This window comes from Mastigoproctus giganteus, chromosome 14 (genome assembly GCF_048544385.1).
Source record: "Mastigoproctus giganteus isolate SK-2022 chromosome 14, ASM4854438v1, whole genome shotgun sequence".
Classification (NCBI taxonomy): domain Eukaryota; kingdom Metazoa; phylum Arthropoda; class Arachnida; order Uropygi; family Thelyphonidae; genus Mastigoproctus; species Mastigoproctus giganteus.
Window position 1 is genome coordinate 104,508,783 of NC_143588.1, and position 19,014 is coordinate 104,527,796.

Consider the following 19,014-nt stretch of genomic DNA (forward strand, 5'->3'; position numbering starts at 1 on the left):
AGTAAGGTAATCTGTTAGTATCACATCATGCTGGTCCCAAAAAACTGACAGCATTGCCTTTCCAGCACTTGGTCGCACCTTTGCCTTTTTCAAGGGTGGTGATTCTGCATGCTTCCAATGTTTTGACATTTGTTTAGTTTCAGGATCACAGTGATGGATCGAAGTTTCATTTGTGGTGACTTGCCATAAAAATACTCCTCTTGCTTTTCCTGGCACATCGGTAACATTTCATGTATACATTGTACCCTTTCGTTCTTCTGGTAAGGAGTAAGCCTGGGAATCCACCTAGCAGCCACTTTGCTCATATACAACTGTTTGTGGACCATGCTCTCCAGAGACCCTACACCAATTTGGAGCTCTCCAGCTAGTTCTCTGACGCTAATATGCTAATATTCCAGGATGAACGCCTCAATTTTTGCAACAATCCTTCTGTTACAGCAGTTGCTTGGTGTTCTAGGATTTCTTCATCATGCACAGCACTGCAACCTGGGCAGTCTTCTCCATAAACAGTGACGATTTATTCGTAGATTGTTTTGGGTGTTTTTACTTTGCAGAAAGAGGAACCAAATCACTGATCTGTATTTCACTTTTTCCATTGTGACACTTCACTTCATTTAACGTTGCAAAGAAAAAAAAAATGAATTGGCAGATCGAAACCAAAATTTGTGGTTACTATTGAGATTTAAAGGTATCAAAGGAAATTTTTCGTTTGAACTAAGTACACAGGTACTTAGTTCAAAAATCAGTTATTTGTATTAGAAGACTGAGCAATGTTTTGCTATATGCTATTATGTTCGATGTAGTATGACTGCTACAAAGAGAGAAATGACAGAGGGTGTGTGAAACAAGTGTTTTGAAAAATTGCAATTCTTAAGTGGCATAGTCATATTAAGAAAGGTCAAGAATCTGTAGTTGACGACTTGGCATGGATAGCTGAAGACTTCCGCCGCTGTTGAACTTTTAGGCTTGCTCTGACTGACGCAAATAGCAAAAGTGCAGAAGATTCTGGTTGAATGTCATTTCAAGAACTGTGTACATGCAATTGTTACAGAGCACGTAAATGTCGCGAATCTGTGATTGCTGGATGCCAGACACTTGATTAGAAACAAAGCTTGGTATTAGTTCGTATTCTCACAATCTCTGTTGCGCTCGTACCATGTCAAAAAAAAGAGCATTTAACAGAACGTTTCTCAGTCTTTAAATCTTCCATTATGCCGCTCACAAAACGGTTCGAACTTACCTCACTGTGAAATTACAAAAAACATGTCAGAATGTTCAACGGTTCAGCCCATTCTTGGACATACATGCCATCTACCAACAGTTCGTCGAAATTTGAGTGGTTGTATAGTGGCCCTACCATTCCATGAATGAGCCTATGTAGCTGAAACAATATCTGAGGGTGTATAATATTCACCAGCAAAAATCTTTCAAACATTGATAAGGTTCGTATTGCCGAAAAGTTCATAAGAGAGGCTTATGAAGTAATATTTCTGAACGATGCATTGGAATCTCGCAAGAGTTCTATCAACATATAGCATATTCAGTGCATTTGAAATACCTTAATCAGATCTCTTTGCAAAGTGTCTAGTTTCCAGACATTGCAATTCGCAGAACTTAAGCCTTTCTTGGTAAGAATACCCTTTTGTTTCTCCTCACCGATCTCGTTGCCATCTGCAACCATGCCCTGGCGGTAGCACAGTGCATATAAGCACCGTTTTCCCCCAACACTGGGTGGAATGAGCCCAGGTTCGAGTGCCATCAACAACGTGAGAAATTTTTATAGGCTTTTTTTTTTTTTTTTAAACTTAGCTGAGCTTATCAGGCAAAGACTGCATGGTTTCTCCTGGAAATCAGTTTTTCATTCAGCAAACTGTCGCTCATAGTCTAAGCCATTGATTCAACTAACCCCTATTATAACATCCCACATGTTCCAACAGATTCACGTCCTATTATAGCTATGTAAAAACAGGACTCAGAAAAGTTGGAAAATTCAAATGGTTAAAACGATTGATGTGTATTCTAGTCTTAACGAGGAAAAAAAAAAAAAAATACATAGATGAGAAAACACAGGTGTACTAAGAATGTTGAAAAAAATATAATAATGCCCGTTTATATTCTATAGTAACAGGAAATAACATAATATAACATTGTAAATTCATAAATTGAGTGATCACCGAATCATGACCACCCACCCTAATACTTCGTAGGTCCTCCTTTTCCCCTCAGTACAGCAGCTATGCGACGTGGAATTGATTCAACAAGATGCCAGAAGCGTTCAGGAGGTATGGCCAACCAAGCTGTGTGTAATGCGCCCAGCAATGCAGGTATGGAGGTGATTGCTGTATCCAGACGCCTGATATGTCTTTCCATAATGTTCCACAAGTGCTCTATGGGATTGATATCGGTGGAGTTTGGAGGCCAGTCGATATGCTGGAAGTCAGAACTGTGTTCCTCAAACCATTCCTGCACAATAAACACCCGATGGCTCGGCACAGTCATCTTGGAACACACCATCACCATTCGGGAAAAAGTGTAACATAGTGGGGTGTACACAGTCAGCAAACAGTTGACGATATCGGAGAACACTGATACGTTGTTTCACATGCACCAGGAGTGCAAGTTCCTGCCAGTGAAATATGACCCACACCATACAACCACCTCCACCGGCCTGCACTTTTGATACCATGCTTGATGGATGAAGAGCCTTATGTTGTTGATGCCAAATCTGTACATGATCATCCACGGTGTGGAGCGAATAACGTGACTCATCTGACGATCACACCTTCCAGTCTTCTAATGTCCAACTTGCATGCTCTTTGCAAGTTGGACGTTAGAAGAATGTCTTTTACACAGATGAACATTGGTTAGGAGAGGATGCCGTCGGGGTCGTCTGCTGGTATAGCCCAACATGTGAGTGTGCGATGCATGGTCATGACAGATACTGTTCCGGGTTGGCCCATGTTGTATTGGGTAGTCAACTCTTCAACAGTGCTGCACCTGTACGAGTCATCGGTTCCAGCGCTCACCTCTAACATCAACCTTTCGCGTGCCTTTGCAGTTTTGCTGTCGGGTTATTGTTTGACCATTTTGGCACGTCCTGGTACACTTTAACTACAGCAGCTCTCGAACACCCCATAAGTTCAACCGTTTGGGAAATCGAGTCACCACCTTGTCGAGCACTCACAATCTGTCCTTTATCAAAGTCCGATAAATCCTTCCTTTTACCCATCCCGCTCAGAATTTTACTACCTACTGAACCACTGACACCTTATCTATGGTGGGTTGACTAACTGCACACTCTCATACCTTACGTAGTCTACAATCGCATTCAATTTTCATAGGGGCAGTCATAATTCAGTGATCATTCAGCTGTGTGTGTGTGTGTGTGTGTGTGTGTGTGTGTGTGTGTGTGTGTGTGTGTGTGTGTGTGTGTGTGTGTATCTGTACTAAATTTTTATTTCTTATTATTAAATTTGGTTCTACATGGGAGCATCAGGTTTGTGGTGACCTAAAACCAACCCACTAGTTGTCTATAAACTAGACCTGAAATGGATAGCCTAATGTACCACAGATGCATATAAATATATAGTAATATATATTCGAAACACTTCAAAATTAAAGTAAAATTGGAGTAATTTGTAGAAATTTAAGGAAATTAAACAAAATTAACATTCTCCCTCTTGGCCATATATCTGTTACTTCCTCAGGGGCTTTGAGCAGACACATAGCCAAACTAGAAGAATGTGTCATACAATCCCGTTTCTGTAACCTCTGTACCAGTTTTGCTAGGTTAACTTTAGGTCATAACTTGGGGGAAAATTTTTTTGGAATAAGGTATGTAAATTATATGTAACTTAAATTTTATGTACTTAAATGTTTTTAATTAAAGAGGGTGGTTTATGTAAAAGACAGCAAACTGTGATAGGAGATTTAAAGCCATACGGTATATATCAGATTAAAATACCATTGTACTTCCCTCACCTCCGTATCCTGTTAGTCAGACTATAAATGTTAATTTTTCCTGCCTTATTTTGGTTTTGTGTGTGTAGTTCTATTTGTTGCACAGTCGTACTAGGTTTTTTCCCGTGGCGTGGTAGTTAACTTGACATAGGCAAATACTAATATTCTGCTTCCCATGTAGAACCAAATTTAATAATAACAAATATAAGTTTAGTACATATAAAAATGATGCACGTATAATGGCTAATTGTCCCTATAGAATAGCATTAATGCAGCACATAACTCCATTAACACCCCTTAATAATAATTAAAAGTTATCAGACACAACTCCAATACATATATATTTAGGGTTACGTTAACCGAATCTTATGTACCCTTGGTGTCTTATGTCTATAAATTGTTTATCTTCTCTGGTCAGCTTGCTTGATTTTCTTGAAATTTTCTTAAGAATCTGATTAGGTTGGAATCAGTCCATCAAGAACAGCCTGGTAGGTTAATAAACAGTGCCGGATTAAGGCACGGGCTAGCAGGTGCCAAAAACAGAAGAACAAATCTATATCCTTAGTAAAGGGTGCCAAAAAATCTTTCTGCCCTGTAGTGGTGTATCCAGGTATCGTTGTAAGGGGGAAGGGGATGGGGGATGGCAACCAGGTGTGTGAGGTTTTTTTTTTTTTTTTTAGAACTCCTCCTGTGTTCTTTTCTTTAATTTCAAACTTTTGGTTAGGGGGAATATGCATAAGCCTTAATGAGGCTTATGGTTCATACCCAATTTACACACGTTCAGAAACTGCTCAACATGTGTTAATCATTGACTATAGGTATGGTATTACCCCAACTCACAAATGTGTTATTTTTCGTTCATAGCAGAAAATAACATATCCATTGGAAATTACTGAAGCTTCTCGGCATATGGTATCTTTCAAATGGTTCAGAGTTGAATACCATTGTATACACAAGACTATTACTTTTAATGCTGTAATGCAAATTCATTGCATGTGGATTGTCTACTGCCAAAATGCAACACTTGTGAGTGTTCACCTACCCCCATTTAGTAAAACAGAGGCTTTTTCATCCAGATCAGTTTTAACAACTGGTCTCTCCCTGCTCATTGCACTCAAAGAACAATTTTGTGAATGCATCATGCATCTGCAAATCTTCTAGTAGCAATTGCTGCAGATGCTGTATATTTTAAGAATATCAGTTTAACCTTTTCCTTAGTGGCATGCTTGGAACACCTGATTGAGGTATAAGTTCCTAAGCAATAGCTGTTCTGTATATCGATGAATTGGCTGATTCAAGGGAAAAGTTTGTTTGAATCCCATCAGAGATGAGAGAAATTCGTAAAAGTTTTTTTTTTTTAAACAAGTTAACTGATCTCAGATGGAGAGAGTACAATTTTTTCCTGTGAGCTTTTCTGGGTTTTTCAAGCAGTCCAACATAAAAATTAGTCGATGAGCATATACACTTGTACTGACATAATACACATAGTGCAACACGTTGTTAGATGCTAATGTGGTATATAAACAATAAAGACATACTCATGGCTGACAACTACTGTCATTAAAATGTACATATAAAATTAAAAATTTGACCAATCTTTTTTATAACTTCAGGCCTAGATCATAATGCTAGTAATAATTTGGACAACTTCTTCATACACTTGTTTTTCATCAGTTGCAAGCTTTTCATTTTTCCCTGACCAACCCAAATTCTTCAGCAATAGGAAGGTACTCTGCATATAGGGATGAAAGTTAATTGCACAATGAAATTTAAAAGTTAAACTTTAGTTCCCAACTGCTGGCTTCCATTGGGCTGTTGGTTGAAATTTGTTTTGCAGTGGAATCAAAAAGCCCACAGTCAAGAAGCGCAGAACAAATAAATTTAGATCGACAGTCCAAGGGGTTATCACATATTCAAGAATAAATATTGCGAAAGGCTTCTAAATTTCTTTGTGTCATTGACTTTAGAATTAATATTAATAGAGGCAAGTGATGCACAAAAGCAAACTTATACAGCATCAGCCAAAAAAAAATCCCATTTCACCTATCCAGTCCCTCCAATAGTTTGTCTAGCTTTCCTTTGAATTAATTCAAACTATCCACTTCCATAACAATCGAGGGAGGCAAGTTCCAGCAATCAACCACCCATTGGCTGAGGGCCAACTTCCACATTTCTCTTCTAAAATAATCCTTCCTCAATTTGAATTTATGGACCCTTATGTGTGTAGTCTGAGCAACAGGAAGAAATCCATCAGCAGAGTTTGCTCACGGCATTCAAAACCTAAAACACCTCAAACAGATCACTGGCCGATGCCGTCTTCAGAGGCTCAAATTTCAGAACTGAAGCCTTTCTTGGTAAGAGTACTCCTTTGTTTCCCTCATCAATCTCGTTGCCCTTACCAGTTCCCGTTCCAGGTCTACATCTCCTTCCCCCCTAAAATGAGGCCTCCAGACCCGTATGCAGTACTCATGAGGTATATCATTGACAAAACATCACAAGCTCTCCGGGCAGGCTGTCTGCACTACACAGAGAACTTCATATCAGACTGCACAATGCTCCTGCAGGTCCTTTTCATTTTCTGCTACCCTGAATGTTGCACAGTTGATACATTATTCTGGGATTTATCAATATAAAGCTTCAGTTGTCATTTCTCAGCCCACCTGCTTAAATTTTATTAATTTTTTGCATACAGTTCCTTTGTTACTGCATCATAGTATCCAATCAGATTAGGCAGACAAGAATGCCCCATAATAAATCCACACTGTAACTCCAGTATAACTGCATTCCTGTGTTTTTTTTTTTTTTTTTGGTAGTCGTTGGCGCATAGGCTTCTGTGGCCATAATGCACCTCCCAAGGTTTTTGCAGTACTTTGATCCAAGCCTGAGGCGGGAATCAAACCCGCGACCTTTGGGTTGCCAGGCAAGCACTTTACCCACCCGGCTAGCCCGGTCAGCACATTCCTGTATAGATGGTCCTGCATTACTTCTTTAACCAATGACTCAATTATTTTCCCTGGAACAGAAGTTAAGCTAACATGTCGGTATTTACTCATGTCATCCCTCCCTTGTGAATTGGGGATACATTTGCACATCTCCAGTGCATGAGGATCTCCCCTGAATCCAAGGATGCTCTCATAATTATGGCTAAGCATGCTGTCTCCTTTAATATAACTGGATAGATCCCATCCACTGCAGCTGCCTTTTTTTATGTTTAACTTCAACAATTTCTCTTCCAGTTTCCTTTCAGCTATCACAAAATCATTTAGCTCCCTGTTAGTTTGATATACTTCTGGGCTTCCACTTCCCTACAGAATTTCTCATGTGTGAATACAGATGTCAAAATATAGTCATTCAGTTTGTCAGCTACCTGAGCAGGATCATCAACAGTCAAACCATATATTAAGTGGACCAATTTTATTCACCCCCTTCCTTCTAGAGTTTACATAAGTAAAGAACTCTTTGCTGTTTTTCTTTGCATCCTTTTGCCAAAGATTTCTCTTTATCTGCCTTCGCTTGCTTATCCTCATTTGTGTTTGTTTGTTTGTTATTTGGTTTTTAGGAGCATTAGCAACTAAGGCCATATTGCTCCGGGACTATGCAGTGGTCATTCCCTGACCTTTCTGCATCCTCTGTATTTGGTGGTCACGGGCTCGAACCCCGGTCTAATCAAGAAGCATGTGCTACGCACTGCTGCTCCTGCCCACCTGGCTATGGAGGCACCCCTAATTTGTGACTTATTATTATTATTATTATTATTATTATTATTAGCTATATGGTGTAAGGAAGCTTGAGGCTTATACTGCACCAGCCAAAAAAAATTCCCGAGTTACCCTGAGATGGTGAGAGAGAGTCGAAGTAGAAGGGAATCACCAAGAAAGAGAAGAATGATGATATCCAGCTCAGGACCCTAGGTGTGCCAAGCCCATACTCACCAGATGTGAGTCCCTGGGGTTCTTGATCATGATGAGCCCTACACATTGTCAGTGTCCTGCCGTGACAAGATTTGAGTATACAGGAAGAATGCATTGAAATGGAGTGATAGTATAGTCACTGCTACATCTATGTGCTCCTTGTAAAGGAAAAAATAATAAAAGAAAAATAATCGAGGGACCTGGAAACATTCTCATACTTAAACATTATGCGTAATTCTTTCCCTGCTCCCTGAATCACTGGCTGTAGAATGACATAAGTGTTATATTTAATCTTGAAATTCATTCTATTTATGTAAATATTCTCTTTTGCATAATTAATTTTTTTTAAAGTCTAACTTTTATATATGTCACATTCAGTTTGAACTGCATGTGACATATATAAAACATACTAATGTTATAGCTAACTTTTATCTAACAAAAATCTTCATCTCTTAATATTAACCCCAGGGGCTCACATCTGGTGAGTATGGGCTTGGCACACCCAGGGTTCTGAGCTGGATATCATCATTATATCACCATTTGAGGCCTCATTTCAAGAAGGATGTAGAGCTGTTGGAACGCGTACAGAGAAGGGCAATAAGATTAGTGAATGGAACAAAGGGTTGCTCTTACGAAGAAAGGCTTAAGTTCTGCAAATTACAGTGTCTGGAGACTAGGCACCGGCGAGGTGATCTGATAGAGATGTATAAAGCCGTGAATGGTTTGAGCATGCTCAATGCCGATGGGATCTTTCTCTTGCTCAGAATAATCACCTGAGAGGGCATAAATTCAAATTGAGGAAAGACAGATGTGTGGAAATTTGCCTTTAGCCAGTGTAGGACAGATGTGTGGAAATTTGCCTTTAGCCAGTGGGTAGTTGGTTGGTGGAACAGACTTCTATCCCTTGTTGTGGAAGTTGATAGCTTAAATAAATTTAAGGCTGAGCTGTACAGATATTTCGAACGAATGGAAGGATGAAGTGGAAGTGCTTTTTTTTTTTTTTTTTGGCTGATGCTGCATAAGCTTGCTTTCTTGCATCATATGCCTCTACTAATGCTAATGCTAATTCTTTTTCTTGGTGATTCCTCTCTCTCTCTCTCTCTCTCTCTCTCTCTCTCAGGGTAACTCAAATTTTTTTTTGGCTGGTGCAGCATAAGCCTCAGGCTTCCTTGCACTATATGGCTAATAATAATAATAGGTAAGAATTTTTTTTTTTGGCAGGTGTGTGGATAAGCTAAGTAACAATGTTTGTTACTGCATATTTAACAGATGTTAAATGCCATTATTGGCCATCCATTTTCTGGTCGATGATTAAAGATGATTCTAAATTAAAGATTTCAAAAATTGGGAAATTTTGAATTCTTTGAACTTTGCTTCAGTCCACTGATTAGACTATGATCAAATAGATAAATACTCACCCTAATGAACAAAATTCTTACTGCCTAGCCCTTGGCTAAATATTTTTGAAGAAGAAACATTATGAACAATTCAACATTAATCACAAACAAGTTATCTTATTTAACAGCCTATAATTAATTACATACATGGCAAAAATTCATTTTTGTGCAATGCATTACACATACACAAACAGTTGGCACAATAGTAAAACAGGAATAATGCAAATGTTTATACCTACAGAAGTTTTACCCCAAAATGGGTTAACCATGAAAGGTTTGAATTATTACATAATACGACTGTGATATAGAGAAGAAAGAATGTTTTCTATTGAAAAATGCCACTTTTTCCTTGTGGTCCTCCCTCGTTAAATGCTCATAAAATCAGAAGAAACAATTCATTTTATAAACAGTAAAGAATCCTGATAAAATCACTCTCAAATAATCAAAAAGAGCACTAGAGAACTTGCTTCTTATTCAAATAGCAGATGGGAAATAGCTTCTGGCCATCTTATCTCAAACTCTCTTACATCTGATGGATCTACTGCATATTCATCTAAAGATAAAGATGACTTACTAGCACCTTTCTTTTCCTTAATTCTTGCATATATGATCTTGGTAAATCTACTCCTACCATACTGAACATATTCCATTCCATGCTTATTAGGATTTTATGATGGAAAGAGGTTGGCAGGTTCTGAAATAACAGAATGTTCCATTTATACTCCAGCATGACCATATAGGTCACAGAAGCTAACAAGTAATCATTTGGACAAGAATACGATAATTAGCCAAATTTATCAGTCATGTGAACTCAACACACAGTCACTTCAGATATGTGCATGCATGTATGCAGTAGCCACATCACCACTCGTGGGCTAGAACCACATTGAGTAGCCAATATTCCCATGTTGACCACTCGGCTTTAGCAAGCTTAAAACAACAAATCTCCAGGTACTAACAACATTTTGCTAGTTTCTCAAATCCTGTTTTTCAAACTTTTTCTCATAATCTACTGATGTTTTATTGCTTTTGCTTCAACACTCTCTAAAGCAGTGAAGAAATCTGTCAATTCTTACACAAACTTGAAGCTCTCCATTTAACTGCCAATATATATTATATCGATGTCAAATAAGATATTGTGGCTTATGCCACCTATCTTTGGAAAAATGCATAAAATAGTTTGGAGAAATTTGAGCTGCTTGAAGACACAAGCTCAAAGAAATATGATTAAATTTTGCATAAAGGAGTCTAAGCATGCTACAACTTCTGCTTTTTGTAATTGTGTGGCCATCTCCTTCTGGTCACTGATTACATGCAATAGGAGACTGTTCTTTTGACTTTGAAACCAATGGTAGATTATCTCAAAGTTTTTTCTTTCACCTACTATTTTTTTTTTTTTTTTGTAACAAGGGCCTTTCATTGAGTGAAAATCCCATCCATACTTTTGCTTACAATAGTACATTACATTCTACACTCCTGTTTCTGAAATAATCAAACATTTGTGAATTGAATTCATTGTTCCCACAATCATGGGAACAATGAATTCAGTTATCTTCGCATCTTTTAAATACAAACCTTTTTATTTGCCACAAAAACAATCTGTTATATATGCATTCATTTTGAACATCACCCACATTTCTAGAAATGAACAACATTTTTTATTTGAATTAACTTTATTTTCTAACTTTTCTCAGCACAAATATACCAAGTATTCATTTTTCACCCACACTTTTTGTGAAGATGAAAAATGAATGTTATTCTGCTCTGAATATGTTAATGAATTGCCTTCTTATATATCTTAACTGTGAAATTTCTACTGAAATACTGTACTTAATGATGAAATATTGCCTTTTTATTGATAAATGCCCTCTTCTGGCTGCAATGGCTATACAGAATATAAACAGAACTGTTTTTAGCATATAGGATTATAAAGAAGGAAATTTTTCTTGAGTATGAAGTAATAAATGTTCTTCTAGAAGACTTGATTGTGAAAATTCTTTACCACAAATTTCACAAGGAAAGGGTTTCTTGCGAAGATGCACTAATAAATGTGATTTCAGGTGACCTGACCTTAAAAATCCTCTGCCACATGTTTCACAACAGAAAGGTTTCTCCTCAGAATGAACTAATAAATGTCTTCTCAGATCACCTGATCTGAAAAATATCTTTCCACATGTTTTGCAGGGGAAGGGTTTCTCCTCGGTGTGCTTTAATAAATGTATTTTCAGGTAATCTGATCTTAAAAATCCCTTGCCACATATTCTACAACAGAATGGTTTTTCCTGAGAATGAACTAATAAATGTCTTTTTAGATCACCTGCTCTTGAAAATACATTGCCGCATGTTTCACAACAGAAGGGCTTATCTTGAGAATGTACTAAGAAATGTGCTTTCAGAAAACTCAACTTTGAAAATCCTTTGCCACATATTTCACAAGAGAAGGGTTTCTCCGGAGTATGAACTAACAAATGTGTTTTCAGATATCCTAATCTTGAAAATGCCTTGCCACATATTTCACAAGGGAATGGTTTCTCTTGAGTATGAATTAATAAATGTGTTTTCAAAGTACCTGATCTGGAAAATGTCTTTCCACATAGTTCACAAGAGAAAAGTTTCTCTTGAGTATGAACTAATAAATGTTTTGTTAGATTACCCTTAATTGAAAATTCCTTGCCGCATGTTTCACAGCAGAAGGGTTTCTCTTGAGTATGAACTATTAAGTGTCTTTTCAGAATAGTTAATTTTTTAAATGCCTTCCCACATTCTTCACAAGAAAAACGTTTCTCTTGGGTATGGACTAAAAAGTGACTTTTCAGATCACCTGATCTTGAAAATACCTTGCCACATGTTCCACAACAGAATGGTTTCTCCTGAGTATGAACTAATAAATGTCTTTTTAGATCACTTGACCTTGAAAATACCTTGCCACATGTTTCACAGCAAAATGGCTTGTCCTGAGAGTGAACTATTAAATGTGTTTTCAAATAACCTGATTGGGAAAAACCCTTGCCACATATTTCACAAGAAAAGTGTTTCTCCCCAGTATGAGTCAATAAATGTGTTTCTAGATGACTTGACTGTGAAAATGCCTTGCCACATATTTCACAAGAAAAGGATTTACTCTGAGTATGAATTAATAAATGTGTTTTCAAATGACTAGATTGTGAAAATTCTTTAGGAATTATTTCACTTAAGACAGGTACATCCTGATCACAAACCAACAAATGTCTTTCAAGTATACTTGCATTCAAAGGAGTGCCATCAGAGGTGCTACCTTTAGTAATACAGTGTTCCTTATTTTCAACAGGAGAGACCGTATCTTGAAATTCTTTTATACTGTGAGGAAGAGATTTTTCTTCTTGCAAGTTAGTTTTCTCACTAATTTCATCAGCAGTAAGCATTTTCATAATAGTGATACATAATAAATTTGTTGATTATTCAATTTCACATGTTTATGTTCCTAAGGGATTTTGTTAGTATTGTTGTATTCTATATATCTGCTTCTGTTACCTTAACTGTTGACTGGCTGGTTTAATTTCTTTACTGGATCTGATCTGAAAAATAAATAATAATATCTGAAGCTGGTTAACAGTAATAATCAAAACATACTTTACACATCACAAAATAACACAACCAACAATCATGTACATAGTTTTCTATTACACAATAGATAATAATAATAACGGAAAAATTTAGCATTAGCATTTGATGCAAGAAAGCAAGCTTATGCAGCATCAGCCAAAAAAAAAAAAAAAACCACTTCCACTTCACCCCTCTGTTCGTTCAAAATACCTGTCCAGCTGAGCCTTAAACTTATTTAGGCTATCAAATTCCACGACAAGGGATGGAAGTCTGTTCCACCAACCAACCACTCGCTGGCTAAAGGCAAATTTCCGCACGTCTATCCTACATCTGTCTTTCCTCAATTTGAATTTATGCCCTCTCAGGTGATTATTCTGAGCGAGAGGAAGAATCCCATCAGCATTGAGCATGCTCAAACCATTCAATGCTTTATACACCTCTATCAGATCACCTCGCTGGAAAGTAAAGTATAGTAAAGTACTTATATAGCATAGTAAAGTACTTATTTCTCACTACTTATATTGAAGTAGTGTAAGATTTTGTGATATTTTGATTGCACCCCCACTCTGATATGGTGTCCATATTTTTTCACAAAGCATAATACACCTGTTTTGAAATCTCCAATGACAGAAATTAATTAATTGACTCATTAACTAAATATTACTTTTTGTGGTATGATTCTTTGTTCCATTTCTTGATTTGCAATCTGTAAATTTTTTCAAATAAACCATGATAATGATGTTCTTTTTGGGCATTAATTTAGTTTTATTTAATGATATAATAATCTTAACAACATGAAAATGAATGATACAGAGAAATACCTCCTAAAAGTTGGGAGTGCTTATAAATAAAAAAAAAAAAAAATTGATAAGCAAATTAAATATAAATTAATGTATGATTAAATGTTAATTTGTAAATTAATAAAAATAAACATAAGCCATGGAATAATAAGTGTCACATACATCATCTTAATGTGCAACTCTTCTAGAATGGATCTAAGATCTGGTGGCAGCCAAAATCACGGTTTTTTCAGGCCAATTTGCATGTTATGCTGGCTAAAATCATCTAGAATTATCCCTTTGTAAAATAGCAAGGTTAGGCCCCATCTGGAATACTGCATACAGGTTTGGAAACCTCATTTTAAGAAGGACACATATCTGTCAAAAAGGGTGCAAAGAAGAGTAACAAGGTTGGTTGGTGGCACAAAGGGATATTCTCACTAAGAAAAATGGAGTTCTATAAATAGCATTCTGTGGAATTTAGGCATCTAATCAGTCTGACATATGGGTGGATCCCTCATAGTGAAATTTTGCAGTGGTGGCCTTCTGTGGAACAAGTATTTCATGGAATTTTGAAATCTTGTAAAAATTAAAATATACATATTGCTTTAAAATATTATGTTCTTACTAATGTTATATGGTCTTTATTGCCCAAAACTAGAGTAAAATTATTGTCAAAAATCTAATCAGAATTACAAAAAAAAATTCAAAAAAATTGACATAAAACTTGCCATTACTGTTTTGATGCAACAACGTCTTTTGCCTCTATGCCTCTATTTATTTATGACATGATTTGGCTATATCAAATTCTGGATCTGAATTCTGCTGAAATTCTTTAATTTCAGCTTTTTAAGTCTAAATCAGGCAATTAAGGTCAATATGTACAGTCTTTTCCTCTGATTATAAAAGCTATTTTCATTTCATTATAAACTGACTGCAATTAGTTGGAAGCAAAATTAAACAATGGCAATGCACATTAGAAAATTAAGATAATTTGTACATTAAAGGAGCATACTATTTAAAGCAAAATCAAACATATCTATGCTCACACCTGAAAAATACAGATCTAGATCTAAGTATGCTGCTGAAAAGGTTGTCATAATATTAGCTGACAGAAGTGCTACTGTACTGGTGGCAAAACTACCATACCACTACCACCATGGAAGGAGGGGGGACAAGCCAATTTGATGTGGTTGTCAATGATCACATGGGGGCTGTTTAGCAATCTGGCAAAGCCCCCCCCCAGAATTTATGATTTCACCAATGTATTCTATTCTAATATAATATTATTCTATCTTGATAATCTGAATGTAGTAATTAATATAATTTTACTTAAACAAAAAAAAAATTCTTGTTTATACTCTGGCACAACCACCAGGTTAGTGGAGTTTACAATAACTCAATCAATGCAAATGTTAATCGTATTTAGCAGTCACAGGCTTGAACCCCGGTCCACTCAAAGAGCATGTGCTAGTGCACTCGCACTGCTGACCACTCAGCTATGTCAGGCTGTTGTGACTACTTTCACAGCAAGATACCAGGTATTGCACTACTTCGAATAAATAATGCTTCTCTAGTAGAGGAGGCTATTGTTATTTATTATCAGTGGGCACCACCACCCAGATGAATTTTGAAGCTTGTTGGCTTATTCATGGGGGGGGGGGGCTGATGCAATGGGGTGAACAACTAACAAAAAAAAAAAAAACACCCCTCAAAAACACTAAAAGAAAACCACTAAACTGAAATTCATGACTTATAATCAATTGACGCTATAACATTATTCATGTTACATATAAACACATATCAAATCAAACAGAAGTTGTCTTACAAACCAAGTGAGTGCCATGTATGTCACTTAAAACTTCTGTTGATAGTATGGTATCTAAGAGAGACAATCCTCCATTATTTCTCTAATGTATTATTCATTAAATAGAATTATTCAGTCTAACAGATGCCATTGATCATGCTCATTATTTTTTGTGTTGAAGTGAAATAATTGCTAATATGTAAATGCCCTCAATGTATAAGGGGAAAAGAGCCCATGGACAATTGGAGCAATATAATTTGGACAATTGCATAGTAATCTACGTATACAGGGTGTCTCAAAAATATTGGTACAAACGTTTAGGGGAGGTAGGTAACATCTAAAGGAATGTGAATCGCATAGGAACCCATAACCGGAAATGTCACCGTAAGTCGGTAGACGGCGCTGTTCATCAGTTCGCGAGAGGGAAAATTTCTGGTTTACTCATTCAAGCAGTAGTCGCCGCATGAAGAGCATGCATCCATATACGAACTGTGAGTTGGCAGACATGCACCTAGTGTAGGGATTAGCCGCTCAACGAATTTATGGAGAACATTTCCCAGACAGACATGTACCGGACCACCGTTTGTTTGCGCATGTGCATTAAAATTTGTGCGATTATGGGTCATTTAGAGGTAACAGGAGTGGTGCGGGCAGACCACGTTCGACACAAACTCCAGCCATGAAAGAAGGTGTGTTGAATGCCGTCCAGAATAATCCTACTACCAGCACATGTGCTGTTGCCTCTGCCTTAGGAGTGTCTCGTTGCAGTGTATAGCGTGTCTGGCACGACGATTCCTTACACCCCTTTCATCTCCAAAGGGTTCAGTTACTGCTCCCCCAAGATCATACTGCACATGTGGCTTTTGCACAGTGGTTTCTCCAAGAAAGTGTTCAAGACTTGAATTTTCCAGCCTATGTTTTGTTCACAGATGTGGCTTATTTCACCCGGGAAGGCTTATTCAATCAGCATATTCAATGCTCATGTGTGGGCTCACGACAACCCCCACACAGTGTGCGCCCCCATGCAGCACAACATCGCTTCGCAATAAATGTGTGGGCAGGTATGGTCGGTGACTGCTTAGTCAGCCCATACCTGTTACCATCCCGCATGAACTCCACTAAATATCGGATTTCTTGAACAAGTTCTACCAGGGTTACTTGACGATGTTTCAGCAAATGTGAGACGCAACATTTGGTTTCAACATGACGGGGTGCCTGCCCATTATGGAAGGTGTGTTCGTGACCATTTGAACAGGCGTTTTGGGCGTCAATGGATTGGCTGTGGTGGACCCGTTGCCTGGCCCCCACAATCACCTGATTTATCGAGCCTTGATTTCTTTCTGTGGGGGGGGCCCTCAAATCTATCATGCATGAATCACCTGTGGAGACGGAAATGGATCTCGTGGCGAGACTCGTCTGCGCTTCTGCTACTGTCAAAGAAACTCCAGGTGTGTTCGACCGTGTCCGCCAATCCATGCTGCGTAGGTGTCACGCATGCATCGCGTATCATGGTGGAACCTTTGAGCATCTGTTGTAACATCATGAAATGCATCCACCTTGTACTCCATAGTTAATATTATGACAAATAAATGTTTGCCACTAATTACTGTCTTGTGTCATTTCTGCTTCTTGTGCCTCTGCTACTACTTTCCCGTGACGTTTCCGGTTATGGGTTCCTATTCGATTCACATTCCTTTAGATGTTACGTACTTCCCCTAAATGTTTGTACCAATATTTTTGAGACACCCTGTATAATTTCTTTTTTTTTTTTTTTTATCTTCCAAAGTACTTCTGCCTGTTTGTGGTATGATCAAAATTTTATTAATTCTGCAAGGGGAGGAACACTATAAACATAAATCATAAAAATGAAAGTATTTCACTTTCATTTTTAAGTTCATAAAACCAAATAAATATTTAAGCAAAAAACCTCAAGCAACTATAGAACATTATAGTACAGGCAGGGCACAAATCTCAGGTTTGTATTTACGTCATTCCCTGAGGTTTGTACATACCACAAGTTCCCTGGTGTCTCATCACTGGGTCATTCGGTTTTCACCACATGGTGCCTTATCTTATTCCCAACCAACAAAACCCCAACCAGTGTTGAAACCACAGGCTGGGTAATGGTATGCATTTCAAATAAATAGCAATATATTTTACTGGATCAGTGCTTTTTATTTAAAGTGTATAGTGCATAATGGGGGAAACTTATAGTAAAATCCTTCCATAGTATTGGATTGATGATGTATTTGTAGTAAATCATTTGCAGTTGGCTCACAGCCATATACAATCTTGAGGCCTTTGACCTACCTTGTACAATAATGATCCTAAAACCATTAAAAATGCAAAAACTCAAACTAATGCATATACTGTATTACTATATTTTGAAAATTTCACTTAATAACTCTGCATAAACAAGTATACATCGCTTCCAAAACTACTCAAATTAAACTTTGTATTTATTTAATAACAATATCTGTTTATTCACTACCAATGCAAAGCAGTATGGATGCCAGATGACAGAGGAAGAACCCCTAATCTTGAACTGGTGATTAATGCACAAGATATTTTTCAGGTGAGCTGTAACACCCCCTGTTACTGTCCTAGGTTAATTAAGGCCGCTTCTGACATCATGTGTAATTGCATGGCATTTGACTCATAATGATTTCCTAGCTACTCTAATTAAATAACATTTGGAGATAGAGCATACAGTTATAAATAGCAATAATGGAAAAGAATCCAGGGATGCAAAAGCTAGAGAATGAAGCAAAGCTATGTGTTATCACCACTATTGTTAAATACCTATAAGTGTGGGCAGTGTGGTGATTAATCAGATTTATAGATAGCCAGTATCACTTGATTAATGATGGAGAAAGAAAAAAAAAAGCTTACAGATTTAAACAAGTATAAAAATGATCCAAGAATTAACACACAAAAAAAAAAAAAAAAATGAAATAATGGTGTTTGTGAGATAGTCAAGAGGAAGAAAAATCAAGAGAGCTACAAGAGGAAGAAATATGGCTGTAATGAAAATTAGAAGATAGAAAATGCAGAAAGCATGGGGAAAGTAAAGACAAGAATTTCCAACTGGAAAATGAATTTTTAATAAAAAAAAAAAAAAAAATTTGCTGTAAAACTAAGATTTAAGACAGAAAATTGCTAGAATTTTGGAGTGTAGTACCAATAGCACAGAAACTTGAATCTGGAAGTTGTTGGTTTTAAAGTTTATTAGCCATATTGTATATACAAATGTTCATGGACCAATTTGCATGTTGGAACATAAACATAGATCATAAGATATTGAAGTCATCAGAGAACAGATCCTGTGCATGGGCAGAGAAAATATTATAAAAAAAAATATTGAAAGAAGAATATGAAATTCCAAGTAAACTAATGGAGCTTCTTTCAATGGAATCCTATTTCAATAGTGTTTTAAGTTACCAGAGCAAAATAAAATGTATTCTAAATTTTATATATATTTGAGTTGCACACATGTTGACCTAAATAATAAAGAAGTGGTACTTATAATTTGAGCAATCATCTTGTAATAAGATGGCAGATCAAAGAACCTCTTGTTA

General features: G+C 37.0%; 1 protein-coding gene across 1 annotated transcript; it reads right to left on the reverse strand.

Moving 5' to 3' along the window:
- Nucleotides 1-11,120: 11,120 nt before the first annotated feature.
- Nucleotides 11,121-12,669, reverse strand: LOC150075478 (uncharacterized). Its single transcript, XM_090388500.1, has one exon. The coding sequence runs from the start codon at nucleotides 12,667-12,669 to the stop codon at nucleotides 11,194-11,196; it is 1,476 nt and encodes a 491-aa protein (XP_090244626.1). The 3' UTR covers nucleotides 11,121-11,193.
- Nucleotides 12,670-19,014: the final 6,345 nt, after the last annotated feature.